Genomic DNA, 21,139 nt, shown 5'->3' with positions numbered 1-21,139 from the left:
AATACTTTTTTCTTTAATATATTTATATTACAGTAACTCTAATATGTTTTATTATTAAGCGTAATTAATTTTAAGTCTATGGAATGTATGTGTTGTGTGTGGTGTAATATTTAAGTTAGAGCATTGCAATGTCATAATAACTTCCTTAATTGTTAAAACCATAACAAATTATAATTTAGTACTTTTTTTTAAAATCTAGTACTATTTTCTCGCATAAATTGGTACGAAATATTTATTACTTTACTTGTGGACAGGACACCCTGGTTGCAGTGACTTTGCGCATCACAAAGTGATTGGACGTAGTGCTCGTATTGTGTTATTACATTTTTTAGTTAAATATTTTACTGCAATGGGAGCGTGTACATTCAATTTATTTCTTGTATTTGTTACATGTGCTCTTCAGACAAGTAAGGTTTAAATAACAAAGAGTTCAATAATAACGAATGCTATCACTAACACTGGAAATGGCATGTCTGATAATAACCAACCCTCGACTAACCTTAATGTCAAGAATAAACAATTTTAAATGATGAAAAGAAATTTTTACGATACAAATAAATTCAATAGTAATGTAAGTAAACTTATCTGCAATAGTGTTTTTTTTTATTCAGTAAATTGTAATTTCGTAGTAACTTTTCATTAATGGTTAAATTTATAGTTGAGCGACTGATGCAAAAATAAAAAAAAAGACTGAGATTTTTTTAAAATTCTTCTATCATTTGTGGTGATTTTTTAATACAGGAGACCAGGTGTGTTAAATTTAATCGATTTGCAAAATTCTATCCTGGCCATAACGCACTGACATTAACGATCCTGCCTTTGTGAAAACATTCTCGCTAGTCATTATTTCTAAATTTGCAGCTAGTATCAATAAAACAGTAGTGCTGCGACAAAAATCAAGGAATCACTTGAGTCAGTCTGGGCTATGCTATTAAAACACAATATAAATTTAAGTTGCTATCGGCTGCCACATTACTGCACCTGCTACCTAATCTAACCTGTCGTAGTTGCAATGATGAAAACCTATACATACAAAACTAACTTCATCATTAATTAAATGCTTCTCTTGACACAAGTAATAGAAAAACTGATAGAGGTGCACACTGAAATCCTTCAATGCAAAAAGCCTTTTCAACATTCTCAAATACTTGCCTTCACTTATGAAGTTGAAAAAACAGCTGGAAAGCTAAAAAAAAGTCATAAGTACACAATGAAAAATATATGGGCATGTTGAGAAATCTGTGTGCATTTTAGGTTTCCCATATGCATAGTTAAAATGGGACTGTTTTTATTCTGACAATACACCACTTCACCTGTAACATTTAGTTTCTCAGAATTCATTAGCAATTTTAAACTCTGTTTTTAGGATAAATAAAGGAAGATCTGTAGTGCTCAAAAATACCATTTGAGAAAAAAAAAATATTTTGTCATCAGTTTATAAATTATAAAATTACAATTTAAATGGTTTTTGCAGTATTTAAAATCTTTACTTAATGTTACTTAACCTGATGTAACCTAACCTAACCTAAACTAACCTAACCTAACCTAACCTAACCTAACCTAACCTAACCTAACCTAACCTAACCTAACCTAACCTAACCTAACGGTTAAACGTTTTGCGGTATTTTAAAAGTCCTGAAGTAAATATTGAGAACAGGGGAGTATCAAACCAAAGGCAACTAAAATTTGAAAATGCATTTCTTTTTCTCCATATCCTTATCTTTTTTATAATTATTGTGTAAAACAGCATTTTAATACTCTAAGCAGTTAAGCAGAAATGACCAATTTAATGGTTACTGTCGGTATAAAATTATTGTAAATATTATCTGTCATGTAAATATGTAATGTAAATTTGGGTTGTGCTTAAATAGCGTAGAACTGACTGTTATCCACTAGCGTTATCCCTGATCAAAATGCTGCCTTACTATGATCCTGTGGTTCTTCAGAGATCCTTAGCTGTATAGTGTAGCCGAGACTGTTTTTAAAAAAGTACAGGGATACGTTATGGCCGGGGCCTAGACGGTTTTCTGCCCTATTTGGTTTTCCATTTCAAGTGAATATTGAACAATATTCTCTTAAAAAGGAAAACCATTTAGGGTAGAAAAGAGTCTTGGTTCTGGCCGTAACATACTGACACTAGAAATTGAATGTTGAACCATTTTCACTTGACATGGAAAAGAAATTTCAGTAAAAAACATTCTTCATCTTGGCCATAATGTACCTATTGACATTAAACATTCCTTTCTTTTTTGAAAAAAAGTCTCTGCTCTGCTATATTCCTAATGATCTCTGGGGAACCAATTGGCCATATTGCAGCTAGTATCAAGTAAACAGTAGTCAGGTTTATCACTCGTGGAAAATATTCTTGGAGATGCTATTAAAGTACAATACAAATTTATGTCTATATTTACATTAGATAATGAACAATTTGAAATTTACCTACTTGATGTATCCCACTCAAAGTGATAACTTTGTTTTCACAATAACAAGGTATTGTGTAAAATAAATAAAAATTATAAGTTAACATTGCAAAGGTTATCATGGCTTTTCAGAAACATTACATATTTATTCGGCCAATAAAACAGCAAACTATAGGTATCTCAATTACATTTTATTTAATGATTGCGATAAACAGCAGGAATTAATAATAATATGCATTTTCAAAGTTCAAACGAAATGCAAACATCTTGTTTGAAGAATTCAACATGGGGGAAGTCATATCCGTGAATGAATAAAATAATTCTACGTACCTGTTATTGTTTTTTTTAACAGAAACTTTGTTCTGAAGTGTGTTGTAACAGTGCATTTAGTACCTGTAGCAAATTGTTTTGGTAATATAAAACAATATTACACTAAAACTGTTGATGTTTAGGAAATATGTTTATGTTTATGTTTTAGGAAATATGTATATGTTTAACTAGTCGTGGATTTGAGCACCAACACATGGTTGGGCACGTGGACCCGGCTTACGACTATACCCTAGGGTCATGACTTGGTCCCTTTGGGTGCTAAGCTCGATTCCCCTTATGATCGTATTGAAACACTACCAGCCTGCTCTGAGCGGCGGGCATGCTGGCTGTTATGATACTGATACTGAACGGTTGTTGTCAGTGGACTTTACAGGAGGCGTCCCACATTCCTTGGTCCCTGTGGAGGTGCACATGTGGTCGAGTAGACAAAGTACTCACAGTTTCTGGTAAAATGGTTTTTATTTATGCAGTAGTCCACACTATAGCTCTACACACAATGATGATTTAATAATGCCAATGGAAATTCAGTCAGCTAAGGTACAGACCAGAACATCACTGAACTGGCCTAGAAGTTAAAAGTGTCCATTTCTGATCTAAAATTATTTAGTAAAGCAGCCTCCTATCCGGGGTAGGTCTCGAAGATAGCGAAAAGGTGGATGCTAATAGATCAGAAACACAATCGGTAAAGTCCTCAAGGTGCGGTGGTCAAGAAAGACTGGGCATTGGTCAACTGTACGAATTACCATTAGGTCGTGAACAATTACGTGAGGAAACAGACAACATAGCAAAACATTTCAAGTTATTTATACTAATTTAATTGACAAGTATTTACCTTGTGTTAATATTATTTAATTATTTATGTATTTAGTACCTGAGTTCAAATCTGAACCGCTCGAATCAGGGTGTGTTTCGAAAGGCACTGCTTTGTCCTTACTATAGTGGCCTGAAACACACTTGGGGAGTTTAAATAAAAAGAAAAAAAAATGATAATTATGGTAATTAGGTAATTAACATTAGGGGTGCATGGCACAGATTCTGTGAGAGCTTCTTATGGTGGTGGACTAGCACACACTTGCACACACGCACGTTGGCGGGACTTTTGAAATATGTTGTGGATATGGAGTGTGTTGTTGGGTGGAGAAGAGATCTGAAGTGGGGTGAGAGACATCAGGCTTAAGGGAGAGCTTAGCCCTGGTCGACGTCACTGTATATGTCGCGTGAAATGTGTGATGATTTGGTGAAGCAATTTGAAGGTAACTTATCAAGTGGTTTTTATTAGTCAACTGATTTCTTTGGTATATTAGGTATATTCATATTTTATATGAGCTGTTGAAAAACGTTCTTGAAATTGTTCCTTATTAACGTATTTATTGTGGAATTTCAAACTGTCTACATTCATAAATTTTTAAATTCTAATTTGTGTAATGCTGCAGTTTGGTAACTTCAAACTTTTAAACTAAATTAAATGGAAAATATTTAGAACAAATTTTCATATAATTTGACAGATCTGAAAGGTACAACAGAAACCAGACCTTAGATCGGAATGGGCATTTTTGAATTGACCTTTTATTTTAGACTTTAAATTTAAATTTAATTGGGAAGTAAATGGAGGTCATATTCAATAATAATGCTCACTGAAACATTGTCAGCAGGCTGCAAGAATCACCAGGTAGGCTGTAAGTGGCCTTGGGGGTTTAATCACTCTTACTTGTTTTCTGTACATTAATTATTAGAGTTTGTTGTGAACACCATTTGTATATTGTAAAATAAATATTTTTTTTTGTCATTATAGATTTGCCTAATATAAAAATATTTATTATTTTCTGATTGATTTTCCAACTCAAGTTCCAGAAAATTATAGTCAAATTATGTTACGCTAAATGAAAGCTTGTAGGTCAGCCCTAGAGTCATTTGATTAGGTGTGCTTGCTTCGTTGTAAGCCTCCTATTATATAAAATAAAATTTATACTGAGAGTCTTTCACAATTTTTTTTCTTCCATAAAATACTTAGTTGATTAAAAAAACAAATTTGGTGGGGGTCCTAGCTTTCAGTCACTTATAGTTTTTATAGATGCTAAGCATTTTATCTTTAATATTTTTACTAGTGGAGGAATATAGATCCTGATAGGATTGAGTCCACTATTCACTCTTCTCATCGGAACTTGTCTCGACATTGGCTCTCTCTACTATTCATCTCTTTACCACGCACCTCGCTCCCAACACACTGCTTCGCACTACTCACTCCTCCATCGCACACACTACACTGTCCTGGGTGCTTCGGTCTCCATGGTCGGATCTTCACACACAAAGCTTGTCGCTCATTGTCCGCAATGCGCGCGCGCGCGCGCACACACACATACACACACACACACACACACACACACACCTGTGTCACCACCAGCCTTTGTCACTCTTATACACCTGTGAAGTTTCTCTGGAAACGTCTGGTAGCCCTCCAAAGTGTCGTGTCCCTGAAGCCACGAGAACAATGGTGTCCCAGTTACGCCACTTCACGCGAGGGTGCTCTCGAGACGTTAAACAGGAACGAGACAGTAAGGCGCCACCTCCAGACTCTGCGGTACAGAGGTGTTTTTTTTTCTTCAGAAAGCAGCCCAGGAGGAGGGGGAAGGGGGCGGGACTGGCATTACCTGGGTTGCAGTGGAGTTTTCCCGGAGATATGTGTGACTGGCAGTGCTCCAGCCATCTCTGGCCGCATAACAGTTTTTTCAGCAGTATCTGCCAAAAAAATACACATTGTTTTCCGTTTTGCTTTTAACAGATTAGCTTTATATCTTATAATACAATCTTCCTAACTGCAAAATATATTTCTTGGAACTTTCTTGTGACATAATATATTTATAAATCTGATAGAAATCAAAGAAAAAAATATATTTTCTTACCCACACTCTTAAAAATAGTGTTATGTGATTTAGATTTCCTGCTGACAATATTACTTCTAAACTTGTATGTCGTATTAGTATCAACATTTCTTCAATAAATGTATAGCTCTAATTTGATATTTTTTTATCAACCATTCTTCTTCAGGGTGCAGTAGTCTATGTAGCAATAAACTCAGAGTATGTTTCATTTTCTTGTTTCAGGTCTGGCCATCAAGTGTTTCACTTGCAGATCGGACATGGACCCTAAATGTGCAGATCCTTTTGACAACTCGACAATTGCGATAAGTGATTGCGCTTATGAACGAGACGTAGAAAATCTTCCTGGCGTGCGACCTAACGTGTGTATGAAGGTGCGACAGAAAGGTAACAAAAACTGCACTGCACATTAATTGGTTTATTTAAATTTAGTGGGGGAGGGGGGGGGGGGGGGAAGGTTTCCAAACCAAATTTGATTTTCAATCACCTCTGTCTACTAGTCCCTTATTGGTTATTCTATGCCTTTTAAATAACCAATATCTTAATGACTGAGCTTTGCTTGGAAGAAGTGAAATTTGTTTACAATAATCCAAAAATGAAAGATTTAGTGAAAATGGTGGTACAAATTTGGCACTTCAATGAAATTGATATCTCTAAGTTGTAATATTTGTTTACTTTTGAATTTGTATAGTAAACCTCTCTTCCATTATATACAAACTTCTGTGTGTGGCAGGTGACTGTTTATATGTTCTTGATTGTACATACATGTAACATTGTTATAAGTGTTGAAAATACAAGTCTGAAAGGATAGCAATATCAATTTTATTTATTGTTAGCTGTTTATACTAGTTAAATTACAACAACTCAACTGTCTGTCCAGAAAATAGTCAACTTTCAAAGTACACTGTTTACTCCCCCGAATAGAGTTCGGCTCGACAGTGGCTCTCTACTTTTCGTCTCTTACCATGCACTTCTCTCCCAACACACAGCTTCGCACTACTCACTGTAGGTTTTACTCACTGTAGGTTTTGATACTTTATTTTTAGCATCAAAATTCTGAATGTTTTAGGAGTTTGATATTGCAGTACAGTTGCATTTATTTTTCTGAGGTAAATAATAAGTATTCCAAAGTAACTGATAAAAAGCCTATTGACTAATACTGGATTGATTCAGTTCAGTAATGATTTTGTTTGTCTTCCTTTTTTGTAGGCATCCATAATGTAAATAAAATGAGGTTTTGACTGAATTATGCAATAAAAGAGTATTTTTTTAATTTTTTTTTATTTCATGTAGATAGCATGTCTCAATATAAATGTCTTCATACATATGCATTATTCGCATAAATATTAAACAGGAACTGTTAGTGGCCAAATTCCTTTAAAAAAAAAGGAATGGAAGAAATGAGTTTCTTTTGTTCGCAGGAAACAATGGTTATTTCACGATGAGGAGTTGTGGATGGTCTTTGGGAATGGATAACAACATCTGCAATAACACCAACGTGGAGAAAAAGTACTGCTCCATCTGCAGCAACAAGGACGGCTGCAACTCCGCCCCCGGGTCGCTGCTGCCGTCTGTCGTCAGCGTGTTGGCGCCCGCTGCGCTGGTGGTCCTGCTCAAGGTGCCCGCCTAGCTGACATCTTGCCCCCTTGGCCAGGCAGTCTTGGCGGGCGACAGCAACCGCGACTGATACTTGTTTCGGCACCGCGGGAGTCCCAGCCATTTCCGTCCTTCCGAGGAGCGCCTCAACCCAGAATAATGTGTTAATAAAGCGCACACCACTGCTGCTCTCTAAGCCACACTTTTTTTTTTTTTGGAACTGCAGGCCGAGTCAACACACTCACTAGTATAGGTTTAGCTTCTAGCTAGTTTCGCAGCTAGTTTTCATATAGCAGTCTAGTTGTCAGCACAAACATATCTAGTATCATGTACTGTTTTTAAAAGTCAATTTTATATCTTGTACAAACTACACATTCCTTATAATTTTTTTATGTAGTAGTTATTTAGAATGCTTGAATTTCTTTTATTGATGCATAAACAAAATTTTCTAAAATGAAAAGCATGCACCAAAAAAGTTATGGAGATTAACTTTCCAAATGTTAACAGTGTATAATCATAATAAGATTAACTATGAGTTCTACAGAAATAACTACAAAATTACTAGTTCAAAGAATTTTATGGCACTTACTTGCAAGATTGGAATCAAAGTGTAGAAAAAATGCAGTTTTATATATTAGGCCTGCCTTCATTATAGAACCGGTGTAATTTATGTTATATATTATAACTTACTTTCGACATTTTACAAGGAATTTCATATTATCTTTGATAGATTTGTGCAATGGGAGTGCATGACTTGATGTAATCTTTTAGACAAACGCCATTGCTTAGCAATTTGCTTACATGTGCTTAGCAATGGTGTATGTCCAAAAGCTTACATCAAGCCTAGGAATTTCACTTAACTGTGAGTGATACATCCATGTATTCCACTATATCAAACAAAAATCTCTTGGCTACATGTTTTGTAATACCTTACACTAGTAGCCAGATGTTAGTCATTTTCAATGTTTATGGTGCCATTCTTAATTTTAAATATTGTAACCATTTGTATATTGAAAATTAAAGTGTGCGTGGAAATAAAATTTTACATGTTTTTATTATGCATGATAATTTTTAAGAGACATCTGCAAGAACAAATCTTATTTTCTAGGAATTATCCATACATCAATCTACCTAACAATTTTGTATTTTGATTTTGTCGTATATAGGTTGAGACATGATAAAAATAAAATTATTTGTAAAGGCATGTTTTCCTAGCGCACTACACTGCTGACTAGGACAGTGGAAAAACCCAAGAGAGTATTCCTACACAGCGGGTGACGTGACCTGCTGGCATCATGTAAGTATGACAAAGATGACTGCTCCAAGAGGAGTCACTCCATCGTACACTGCTTTGTGTGTGTGGGTGTGTGGGTGTGTGGGTGGGGTGTGTGAGGGTGTGTGGGTGGGGTGTGTGTGTGGGTGGGGTGTGTGTGTGTGTGGGTGGTGTGTGTGTGTGTGGGTGGGGGGGTATATGCATGGGTGCGTGCGTGATGCGTGGGTGGGTGCGTGGGTGTGTGGAGAGAAAGTTGGTTGTGTTTAAAATATTTTCCTGCGAACAAACTAAATCATGTCTCGAATTTGTTTCTCAGCGGCAGAGGTGCACCATTTAATAGGCATAAAATTTTTTGGAACGTGGAAACAATTGAATACGTACCTATTGAAGAAGAATATATAGTCGGAGATAAGAATGGTGAACAAATCAGGTATTTGGTTAAGTGATACTGTTTTTATTAAATATTGAAATAATAAAAAGTCATAGCAGCTATGGGCTATTTGCGGTAAAGTAAGCTCTGGTTATTTTTATCTTTCATCCCAATTGAATCCTTTCACCTCTTGTCACTATAAACACTGCTAAATACAGAGAGTACAATTCATTCCACACAATGTCTGAGGCCACAATTAAATATATTAATTGGTTATTTCTTAATCTCAGTGATTTTAAAGCACTAAAAATGTTCCCTTTACCATGCTAATAGTGTATTGAATAATTAGTAGGGCTGGGCCGATACCACTTTTCACCGATTCCACCGATAGCGATTCTTATGGGCCGATACTGCCGATACTGATACTAACCATAGAAATGTTTGTGTTATGAAAGGATATTTTACGTATAAAGTATTTTTTAATTTCATAAGAGTACCATCAAACGGTCAAAACACTTACTAACATGCATCTTACAATAATAATGAAACACACACAAATACTTTTTTTTCAGCCCACATGTTTAAGCATTGCCCCACCTCGTGATATTTTTACATGGCATAAAATGCATGTAGCCTTGTATCTTCATTTGATTGAAGAGTGAAGTATGTATTTCCAAACTTCACTTCTCTTCCCTGCCATATCATCACACTCAGAAAAATCTTTAAAATATCACTTTAGGTTTATATTTTAACAATTCAAGCTAAAGTAAATACTAAATTGTAAACAAACCCAACAACATAACGGACAATCGAAGATTCACCCCCTTAGATCGACATGCCCTTCGGGCTGGTTCGGGTTTTTTTTTTTTTATCTGTACGTTCAAAACAAACATTGCATTATTAATCAAAGAATTGTAGACTAATGTTATTTTATATTTTTTAAGAGTAAAACACATGTACACCAATATTGCCTTGTTACTAATTATGAGATTTTCAAATATACGTACAGTGATTCTAAGTACAGTGGAATTTACATTTGGTTAGCTTAGGATAGCGCCAATTAAAAATTATGTAAAAACAATTGAATGGTTGGATGTTACTAACCTAATTTAACCAATAAATATACATTTTACAGTGATTTTTTAGGTTATTATCTCACGTTGCTGCATTTTGTATGCAAAATAAACTTTGGTCTCTATTTATTTTTTTTAATCTCTAAACATGTACCTACCTGTTTTTACTCTGAAAAAAGTTTTTCTAAATTCAGACTGGTTTTTGAGAAATCACTGTTTATAGGTTACATTACATTACCTGTGCAGTAAAGGGCCTGTCACCATGTTGTTCTTTAATTGAGTTGCAGATCCTGTTGTTTTTCATACACAAATTGTATATTTTTTATTTGGATATTGAAATGCAGTAACATAAATTATAACATTAAAAAAGTTATGTGACTCCTTATTGTGCATTCCAAACCCAAAGCATCAGTCCTTGAGAGCGATATTTTTTAGCAGTTTATAGGTGCAAAATTCTGATTTTTTACATGAGACAACATACAACCTGACATATAAAATAAATTTTCATTTTGTAACAAATGATTCCTTTTATACGTCAGGTTACGTGCTATTTCAGGTAAATAATCTGCGCTTTGCGCCTCCATACTGCTATAAAAAAATCCCTGTCAAGGGTTGGCGTTTTGGTTTAGATACACATTAGGGACTCGTAACTTTTTTAAAACTATTATTTACGTTTCATTGGGTTATAATATTCAAATAAAAAAATATATACATTCTTATATATATGGAAAACCACAGGATCTGCAGTGCAATTAGAGGAAAAAATTGCGACAGCTGCTTCACTGCATAGGCTATCTAGTGTAACCTGCAAAATGTGATTTCTTGAAAATCAGTAGGAATTAAGAAAAGCTGTTTACACTTTTAATAGAGGAAGGTTTTTAGTGTCTGAAAAGGTATTTTCAGAATTTTATAATTTAATTTATGGATAAACAGCAAAAAAAGAATTTTTTTTTTTTTTTAAATTTAGCTAACCAACCATTCACATGATTTTACAAATTTTGTATTGTTTATACTTATCTGCTTGAACATTAAACTACTGTTAAACCATTTATTTAATTTTTTTTAAATATCTTTGGGAATTAGCGCAGTGTAATCGTAGATGTTTACTGTATTGATGATTGATTTACTTTATTGATGCGCAACGAAGTTGTATAATTGTTGGATTGGTTAAGCAAATTCAAGCATCAAGGGTACTGATCAATGGTTTTTAACATTATACTTACTTGAGTCCATTGGTAAAACGTTAAAACACTGGATAGGCTAAATTTCCATCGACTGCTTATGTTTTTTACTAATGCTCACTTGAAAACAATTACAGGGTTATACTGTAGTTCACAGTTGCAATACTTGGTTAGGTTAGTTACATAAGTGCTGTTAAATCACGAAAATGGTTTGGGAAAGGTAACTTGTTCATAACTTACTACTGTAAAATGGTGTAAGCAATTCTTTAGGTAAGTTTACCTAGACTTTAAAAATAATTTATTTGGCGAAGTACGTAGTACAAAGAATTAATATTTATCAAATTTGATTTGTGTGGAAAAGTTGTTACTTTAGGAAATTTCTGAATCCATCTTTGTAGGAATATTAACTAATATTATTAGAAACAAAAAATACAATGTGTGGTATATTTTAATTTTCTAACTCACTCTGAACTCTGCAGTTATGCGATTATCGATAATAATTGTAAATCATTGCAATATACATCCGACACATTTTGTAGTGATTTCACAACTGTAGGCTACTATGAAGTAATGCCATCGACTGCTGCAAAATAACATGCTGACATATATTCTCGTGTAGGCATTTTGTTGATACGACTAAAATATGAGCATATAAGATACATATAGAATCTTACAAATTTTGGTAACCTACCTACTAATACTCTCCCCGAAGACTTAAAAAAAAGAACTGCTTATGTGACATGCATTACATGAAATGAATTCAACTTGTAAACATTTTGCTTAAATCAAAGCCTAGATTTGCTTAAGCTAATACGTAACAAGCAAATACATCACTTGAGGCCCTGAGAAACATACTTCTAAAATTGTGTAGTTACTTGGATTGTTAAATACCTAGTTTTTCTGCAATAATGGGCACAAGAGCTTAATTTTACAACTCAATGTTGCTAAAGCATCAAATAGAATTATGTTTTGCATATAATTTTTTTTCACATAAATGAGTTTTTGTCAAAAAGTATTTGGAAAAAAATATCTGTTTGAAAGGACAAAGAAAAATGTTAATTGTAGTACATAAATAAGAATTTACCAAAAGTATTTGTGAATGTATCAAAATTCTAACTAAAATGATTTTAAAAGTAATTTATCATTCTGGTACGCATAACTTTTTTCTTTGATACATTTATTTATCAGTTTCATTTCTCTTTAGTACAATATAAATCATTTAACTTTGATTTATTTTTTGTTTCAGGCTTGTGGAGAACAGCTTTTTTTTATCTACTCTTAGGCTGGCCAATGTAAATAAGCAATGATTTCATGAATGCAGCGAGAGAGTTTATTTGATGTATTTTAAAATCACTGATAATATTTATTGGTGTATTTTAAAATCACTGATAATATTTATTGGTGTATTTTAAAATCACTGATAATATTTATAGGTGTATTTTAAAATAGCTGATAATATTTGTTTTGTGGCTGGAAGATGGTAACCATGGTGACTTGTGAATTTTTATGAAGGATTAATAAAAAGCAGTAAAAATTATTAATGTTTGTCACAAGGAATTTTTTTTTCAATAATCAATCAATCATCTACAATCAACAGTAACAATTTTGCCTAACTCAAATAATATTTCAATACATATCTTATAAAGTATTCATATATGTACAATATAGACCAATTTTTAGCTATTCTGATATCAGTATATTAGTTATTATGAACATATACTATCAGAACTACCATTTGCATATAGTGCACATACATACATAACACTAGCCAACAACCATTAAAAAAAAAAGCACTACTATATACACTTACATAAAAAAACAAACAAATCATAGACAAGTACAGATTATTCACTATTATATTCTAGAGCCAATTCCAATAAGTGTGAGGGCGTACCGGTGTTATGATTTGAATTATTGGTGGAAATAGTGGGCGCCACCACGCGAGTGGGCACGTGGACCCGGCTTGATACTCTTGTTCAGGGCGTTACGTGGCCCGTGTGCGGTGAGATATTAGCCCTCCTGATTTTTAATGCACACCTGTTCCTAACCAAGCCTGCTCTCAGCGTCGGGCACGCTTCTAATTAACCGCAGTGGGCTCTTAGGGCGTCCCACACGCCGCTGACTGGGTTAAGGATCCATGTGGCCCCCTCCGAACACAAAGACACGTGATTCAATTAAGTTGGTATTATTTACTTACACGTTACACGCCCTCATACAATCCTTTCGTGATACTGTTAAAAAACGCCCGAGGCACGAATCGGTTTAGTTGAGGAGGCGGACCACACACGTGGTCGCCTCAAGCCTTTACTTAGAACACGGGTGGTTAAAAACTCTGGAGAGTATATAAATCACTAATTAAACATCCCCACCGACCGAGAGAGACCCCGAGGGTGAAGAGAAAAGATTTGAATTAATTAACTGAACAGAACTACTTCTCGGTGAAACAACGGTGATGTCCTCGGGGTGTCTGCAGAGACGTCCGCTCTCGGCCGGCTGAAGGAGGAGACTGGGGTGAGACAAGGCCTTGCGGTAGGAAACATGGCGCTCTTTATAAAATTACCAGATACACATCCATGACCAGACCGTCTGTAATAATTAATAATTACTTATGTGATAAAATATTGTTTGAATAAAGTTATGTGTTGGTTCCGTCGTCGCCCGCTAGGGAGCGTTCGTGGCCGTACTTGCACGTACTTTATTACAAAAATATAACATATTAATAAAACAAAAGGCACTCACTTACTGAATCGTCATGACACTATTTTAGGGGCGAAAAGAAAAGGTTACAATAATATTAATTATAAATAGGGGTGCGGCGCACTGCAGCTAAGCGCCCTCTTGCCGGGCTACCAACACACGCACGCACTCGCTGGCGGGAGGTTTGAATATGAACAGAGAATGGAGGTGTTTGGGCGGTGGCATATCGGATTCGAAAGAGGGCCTCAGGCCCGGACGACGTCAAGTGTATTATCAACAAAAGAAAATAATTTTTTTTAAATAACAATATTTCGATATGAAGGAAAATCTGTATTCTGAAGTTCTTGTATATGTTTGGTATCAATCAATGTAAATTAATCAATCTTTGATAAAAAAAATCCCAAAAATGATTAATAAATAAAATAAAATATTGCCAACCATCTCTGGGTTTTGCATGAGGGTTCAACTTCTCTGACTTCTGAGATTACAGACAAGATTTTAATTAATAATACTATTGGCTTCATTACTAGATTATCTTTCAACCTATAATTTATTATTTGAATCAGTTCATTGAACTCAAATATTTGCAGCAATTTGTTTAAATATTCATGAACTTGGATTATTTAACATACGAATGTAGGTAGGCTTACTAGACCTTTAATGCTAGAAGATTGTAATCACATAGGCCTAATTTCACATTTACAACTAAGTCTTGGAGCTGATTTACATTAATATTTGTGCTAGACTATGTAATTCTTAAAATTTTATTTTCTGCAATGTTCCAAAGAGCATTGCTCTATTTTGGAACAAAACAATTTAATCTGACAGTTTGTTACAACACTATTCTTAATAAAACAATGCACATTAGCCTGTATAATATGAATTAGATCTAACATAAGAACTACAAACTGCACATTTGCACTTAAAATATTCATGAAACAGTTAGGGAAAGAGATTAAACATAACATTTAACTCTTAAATCGTCATAGTTAATTTTAGTTATCACACTATGCTTGTATGTGAATGGGATCAGATATTAGCACTGCAAATGCTCATTTAACACTAATAATTATATCAGTAACATCATACTTCATTTTTGGTGTTACAGTAAGCTTCCGTAAATGTTTCTTTATCTCAGAACATACATCAGAAAACTTTTCTTGAATTTAAACATTACAATAAATTTTTAAATAATGATTTGTTACATAGCAAACCTTCAAAAAATGATTTACTTCCAATTTTTGGATAAACACCATTGAAGTTTTGCATTGTTTGCCATGGAAAAATATGGAAATAAATAAACAAATAAATAATTAAAAATATAAAGACACAACTGAATCAGCTGTAGTTGAACATACAGAACCAGCGAGGGGAATAAAAATATAATAAAATATAATATGTTAACTAAAGGTATTCAATGAATGGAGGATGCCCTACATTAATAATAATTAGTAACAGAGAACAAAGCAAATTTGTAGAGAAGAGACTTTTAACAGTAGTAGAATAATAAAATTCAGAAAAGGGCTGTTTCAAAAATTGCAAACATTCCTACACATAAGAAGCCCTTAAGGGCGCCATCTGGACGATGGAAGGAAGCCACTGTAGACATTTACCTCTATATCTCTCCTTTAGAAAGTACTTGAGATTTTCAATTTTTGTTTGGGCAGGAAAGGAGAAAAAAGGACACTCGACGTCGGTCTGGTGGATTTAAGTTGTCACATACCCACCTTAACACTTTTGCGACCCCGCCAATATCACGAAAATGGCTCTTTTCAACCTATTTTTTTGTGCAGTAAAAACCGTCAGAATTTAAGGAACTCACCAGTCAGACGCCCCTGTACCTTCTTGCATTGATTCCTGCATTTAAACAGGAATGTCACCGCGGAAAATCTTCTTGAGGCACTAATAAAGGTAAACGTATGCACGGGCGAAACCGCTAGCCACCTCGTGGCGCCCTCTGTAGCTGTACCGGCAGCCGGCTGCTATCTCTCCCGCCGCGGAGGCGTGGCGCGTAAACGGTGGGGGGGGGGGGGGGGCCTTGACTGCTCAGGGCGATAGTGGCCCTTCTCATCCTCTTTCCCCTGTCAGAGGAATAACTGAACAAGAATGTGTAAAGGTATTACGGAGTGATATTCACAATGGACCATTTCATGTATTCGGGGACCATTCAAAGTGCAGTGAACGAGAATACTATTGTGATGGTTCTAGAAGCACAGAAGAGAATATAGTTCCAAGTATGAAAAGTATGGGCATGTGGGATGAAATGATGTCAGAAAATAATGTGGTAGTTCATCATGCAGAAAGTTTCTTGAAAAACATGACAACAAATAGAGCTGAGTGTTTTAATAATACAGTTGTAAAGTTTGTTAGTGGTAAAAGAGTAAACTTTTCTCTCCGCGGTGGATACCTTACCAGAAGTGAACTTTCCGTTATTTCGTGCAATGCAGATGGTAACAAACAAGCCGAAATTCACAAAAAATTCACAAATCACAGTCCTGGTGAGTATTCAAAAAAATATTTAAAAGCAAAAAAAATTCTACTGAAAAAAGAAGAAAAGAGGCGCTTGGAAAACCCCACAAAGAATACTAACAAGAAAATTAACTTTTCAGAAGACTCACATTATGGCAATGTTTCTCAGATACCAGACATGAATCCTGAAGAATACGAAAAGAAAAAAGAAGAATTTTTGAGAGGACTGCAGTGTGACAGCAAAAAAATTCAGGATATCCAGTCATCAACCACTGGACAAAGGCACTGTATCTTGTGGAAATGTGAAAGAGCAAAGCGTCTGACGGCTTCAAATTTCGGAAAAATTTTTCAAATGAGAGAAACAACACCGCGCTCTAAAACAGTTCAATCTATTTTATATTCAACCTTCTCTGGAAACAAAGCAACTAAATATGGAATTGAGAACGAACCTCATGCAGTCACTCAGCTGGAACAAGAGGTGGGCTTAGTCATAATTCCTTCAGGACTTTTCATTGATAAAAATATACAATTTCTAGCAGCATCGCCTGATGGGCTCATTGGTAGTGATGGCATCATTGAAATCAAATGTCCTGCAACTGCCAAGACTATGCTTCCTGAAACGGTAATTCTGGAGAAAAAAAAAATAATTTTTGTGAATTGAAGGATGGAAAAATGCATCTCAAGATCGGTCATATGTACTGACGTCGTCCGACCGAAGGCCACCCTAAAGCCCGACCTGCAACCGCCAGTAGCAACCCCGCTAACGGAACGCGCCCCTAGCCATGGCCCACCCGAGTCAGGCGAGCCACCAACAACTAAGGTAGAACCCGGCCTCCCCCAAATAAACAGACCGTCACTTCAATCAACCACGTATAAAAACAAACACTAATTATTAAACTATATTACGTAGTAATTTAAAGTCGATTGACAGAAGTGCGACGTAGGAGTGCCCGGGCACTCACGTGTGCAACTACATAAATACGCGTGTGAGTGTTCCCCTGGCGGCCTTCTGCCTGAATCAATCAATCAGACCTTATGACATAATTATTCAAACCTTGTGTTGCGTCATTAACCACACCAGAACAATCTGACAAGAAACGAACAGTCGCTGGTGTGACGTAAAAAATTCAAACATAATAATTCTTAAATATAATAACTTTCAATTCATAGAAGGGACAAATGACCTTAATTCAGCCTTTATAATTTATATAAGAATTTAACATCATTAAATTCTCTTATTAACTTATCAGATCAGAAATTAACGTAATGAGGTCAACCCTGGCGCGAGGGCCACCGAGCCTCGGCCGGACGCCATGACATGACGCCAGTACAGCGCGACTCGTGGACCGGGGCGGACGCACGTCCCACGGAGAGACATCATCCTTTGTCCACACCGAGTTCACTTCTGGTAACTATAGTCATTCTTCAAAACCTTTTTAATAATCTCTCCGTGTGTACCCGGTCCAGCTTTTTCGGTCCAGGACCTAATCCGGCCGCATAAATATCACACCCCCCCCCTGCACCACACTTGGTCCGCCGGGTAGGTGCACTATCCGGTACGGGCCGACTCCCGAGGACAGAACTTTTGTTAATCTCAGTCGCTCCGGCGCTGACACTCCCCGTAAGGGAACTCTTGAGCGAATTTAGCTGCGGTCCGCGCTCCACTGCCGTGGACGCGAGCACCGCCTCAATACGCAGATTTACGGGATTGGCCGCCTCCAATCACCCTCACCCCTTGTTGAGCAGTCAGGCTCAGAAACGCCTAGGGACACGATAATACGGAACAACTACTGATGTTGTAACATTCTTTTATAAACTTGTGCAACGCAACCTTGTGTAACATTTCTTTTGTAAACTTGTGCAACGCACCCTCGTGTAACATTCTTTTGTAAACTTGTGCAACGCAACCTCGTGTAACATTTCTTTTGTAAACTTGTGTGACGCACCTCTCCACGTAACATTCGTGAACTTATATAACGCAACCTCGTGTAACATTCCTTTTGTAAACTTGTGCTACGGTAATTCAGTAACTCTCAGACTCAGTTGAGTGTAATTGTGTAATTTGTATCTTGTAACGTCACCTATTGTACGACGTGGCGTGTAACCGACAACGTTACACCAGAGCCACTGTCGACTGAATAAATGACACACGTCATTTATTAACTCACTCCAGCGTACGCTTCTTTAAACCTGCTATCCCCAACCACCACCGAGTAGGGAATCTCTCAGACCCACGTAACACCGCCGACGGTCCTAGTGGGCCACGCAGGGCAATCGACCCCACGACCCAACTACCGACTAGCACCAGAACTAGTCTGGCGCCCACCCGGACTCATTACATTCGCAACAGCCACTCCCGCTAGGAACCGCACCGGGACTCGAGCCCGAGACCCCGGACGACGGCAGTACATGTACCAAATTCAGGGACAACTCCATGTTACAGGTCGCTAATTATGCCTTTTTGTCGTTTGGACTCCAAAAGGAATGCTTTTTCAGAAAATCACAAAAGATGACCATTTCTGTAAAAGTTTAATGGAAGAAAAACTTATACAGTTCTACATGAATTCATTACTGCCAGTAACACTAACGTGTCATGATGTAGTCCTTCAATGAAGATATTTAGAAAACACGGTGGTTTTATTTCAACTTAAATATTGGGTTTTACAATGTACTTTTTATAGGACTAGTATTTATACAGGTAATATGCCAAGTGTCATTCTGATTGGAAAATTATGTTTAACAAGAAAACCAGTTTAAATGTGCTCGTGCATATGTGTGTGGTGAGTTTGAGAAAACTGAATGCAGAAGGTGATTTCAAACCGAACATGTAAAATTGGTATCTGCATAAATAAGAAAGTACTTAAAGGTATGAACATTGCTGGGAAAAATGTTTATTTTTGGTTTGTATGTAAATACATTCAAAAATTTAATTAATCTTTAACACAGTTCTATATTTAAAAACAATTTTATATTGTGGGTTATCTCTAGCATTATTTTCTTCTTCTATTTTGTTTGGTTTGTCGATTCTTAGGTATATTTCGAAGAAAGACTACCTATTGTTATTGAAGCCGTTTCCAAAGTGCGACTGCAGGAAAATTTTAAGATAATTTTTCGTTTAATGTTCTATACATACCGAAGCCCATTTCCAAACTGGTAAATAAAATATAGTAATACAATTTTGGTCGAATTTTTTAATGGGAATAATCCCACCAAAGTGGTAAAATGGGGAAGGTTTTGATTAACTTAACATCCCTTTAAATCCCATAGTATGACAAATACTGCATCGTTTGAACGTATTATAACTCGTAGGAGTAATACCAAAAACCTTTGAATACATTTTTTTGATACGACCAACCATAAATGCAAGGGTCGGAAAAAACATGAGTTTGAGGACAGAAAAGTTCGTAACTTCCTTAGTAGACACATCATCAAATCTGTTAGTATTGTTTGTAAATGTTATAATTTTTAACACAATATTTTTTCTGAAACAATTTTTGATAAGCCAAACGATTGCTCAAGGGGTTGTAAATAGCAAGGGTAGAAATATAAAAAAACTCAATTTCCATACCATGTACAATATTAAATACGTTATTATTTATGGTAAAACCCTTAAAAAATTAATTATATAACAATTAATGTTAAATGTATATTTTTATTTTTTATCTAAAACTTTGGTCCAAAACAATTATTGATTAGACCGCAAGAAGTTGAAAAAAAACTCATGTGGAGATAAAAAAAACTAAACAAAACTTCCGTACCATGTACCTACACTATCAAAGTGATTCATATTTTTATTTTACTTTCTATATATTGCCAAGAACGTTTATATGAAGTAAAATATTATGTAACCAGCCATTACTCCAAGCCGTGGGAATAAAAACAGTTAAAAGACAAAAAAAAAATCATTAACTTTTTAGTTGTTATACTATCAAAAATGAAATAATTTATGCAAAACTCCTAAACATTATCCAAAACCTTTGGCTGAAACAATTGTTGCTACGACGAACTATTTACAGTTATAATAGAGGTTGAAAAAAGTTTTATAGTTCCTATCAAATATGTTGAAATTTATTTTTTACTATCTTCATATTATCATAAACAATGATCCAGAGCAATTTTTTTGTGACCACTTATTAGTGCAAGGTATGAAAAGTAGTGTTAGAAGGTAATAAATGCATAGGCGTAATATGAAATACGTTCTATGTTATTCAGTCCTGGATGAATTGAACTAAATCTTTTAAAATAGTTTTGGGCCATGGAATAAGACAGTGTTCATTCGATCAATTTTGAATATTGTGGAACGTACAGGATACTTAAAAAGTTTCAGAAGTTTATATAAGTTTTTTGAACATTTCATGAAGTGATAGGTACTTCGAAATCTACCTAAACCTGTAGTCTGTGACGAGAGGGATGGATTTCGTTTACTCAGTTTGTCATACTGGAAAAACTGTGTAGTGCAGTGCTTATGAAGAAAATTAAATGACAAAAATTTATTTTGCAGCTGCCTTGAAGAAAATATTTTTTGCTGTAAGGTATATTTTTATTTTGTTACTTGAAGATTTAATGTTATTGAATAAATATTTTTCTTTGATGATTTAGATTCGTTTAATTTGTTATCAAACTTTTTTAAAACTTATCTACTTTTATTTCATACCAAACATTCTTAAACTTAAAAAAACATATTCCATTATCAAAACTCAAAATGTAACAGCCGTTAGTAAAAATGTGTGCCTTTTAAATGATTTGTATTTAAAATATCGCTACTAATGATTTTAGTCTGGAAATTTGCCTGTTTGCCTACGTATTTATGACACCCTTGAGACTGAATAAAACTGCCCGCGCCCTTGGTGCAGA

The 21,139-nt window shown here is 35.3% G+C and overlaps 1 protein-coding gene across 2 annotated transcripts; it reads left to right on the top strand.

The window, feature by feature from the left end:
- The first annotated feature begins 66 nt into the window (after positions 1-66).
- On the top strand, positions 67-8,262 carry LOC134542756 (uncharacterized). 2 transcript variants are annotated; one of them, XM_063387259.1, is made up of 3 exons: positions 67-407; positions 5,852-6,013; positions 7,048-8,262. In XM_063387259.1, exons 1-3 carry the CDS (start codon positions 350-352, stop codon positions 7,254-7,256), a joined length of 429 nt encoding a protein of 142 aa, XP_063243329.1. In that variant the 5' UTR covers positions 67-349; the 3' UTR covers positions 7,257-8,262. The 2 variants fall into 2 exon arrangements, with proteins under 2 accessions (XP_063243329.1, XP_063243330.1); XM_063387260.1 differs by having other exon boundaries at positions 90-221.
- The last annotated feature ends 12,877 nt before the right edge of the window (positions 8,263-21,139 follow it).

The sequence above is a fragment of the Bacillus rossius genome (genome assembly GCF_032445375.1).
Source record: "Bacillus rossius redtenbacheri isolate Brsri chromosome 9 unlocalized genomic scaffold, Brsri_v3 Brsri_v3_scf9_2, whole genome shotgun sequence".
NCBI classification, from domain to species: Eukaryota; Metazoa; Arthropoda; class Insecta; order Phasmatodea; family Bacillidae; genus Bacillus; species Bacillus rossius.
The sequence above is the reverse complement of the archived record's forward strand: the minus strand, read 5'-3'. Positions and strand labels throughout refer to the sequence as shown.

Bases quoted from the DNA above. Each gene is read 5' to 3' on its own strand.
- LOC134542756 (XM_063387259.1), top strand. From the start codon at position 350: ATGGGAGCGTGTACATTCAATTTATTTCTTGTATTTGTTACATGTGCT. The intron at 408-5,851 runs GTAAGGTTTAAA...TTCTTGTTTCAG, and splicing joins TACATGTGCTCTTCAGACAA to GTCTGGCCATCAAGTGTTTC. The intron at 6,014-7,047 runs GTAACAAAAACT...TTTTGTTCGCAG, and splicing joins TATGAAGGTGCGACAGAAAG to GAAACAATGGTTATTTCACG.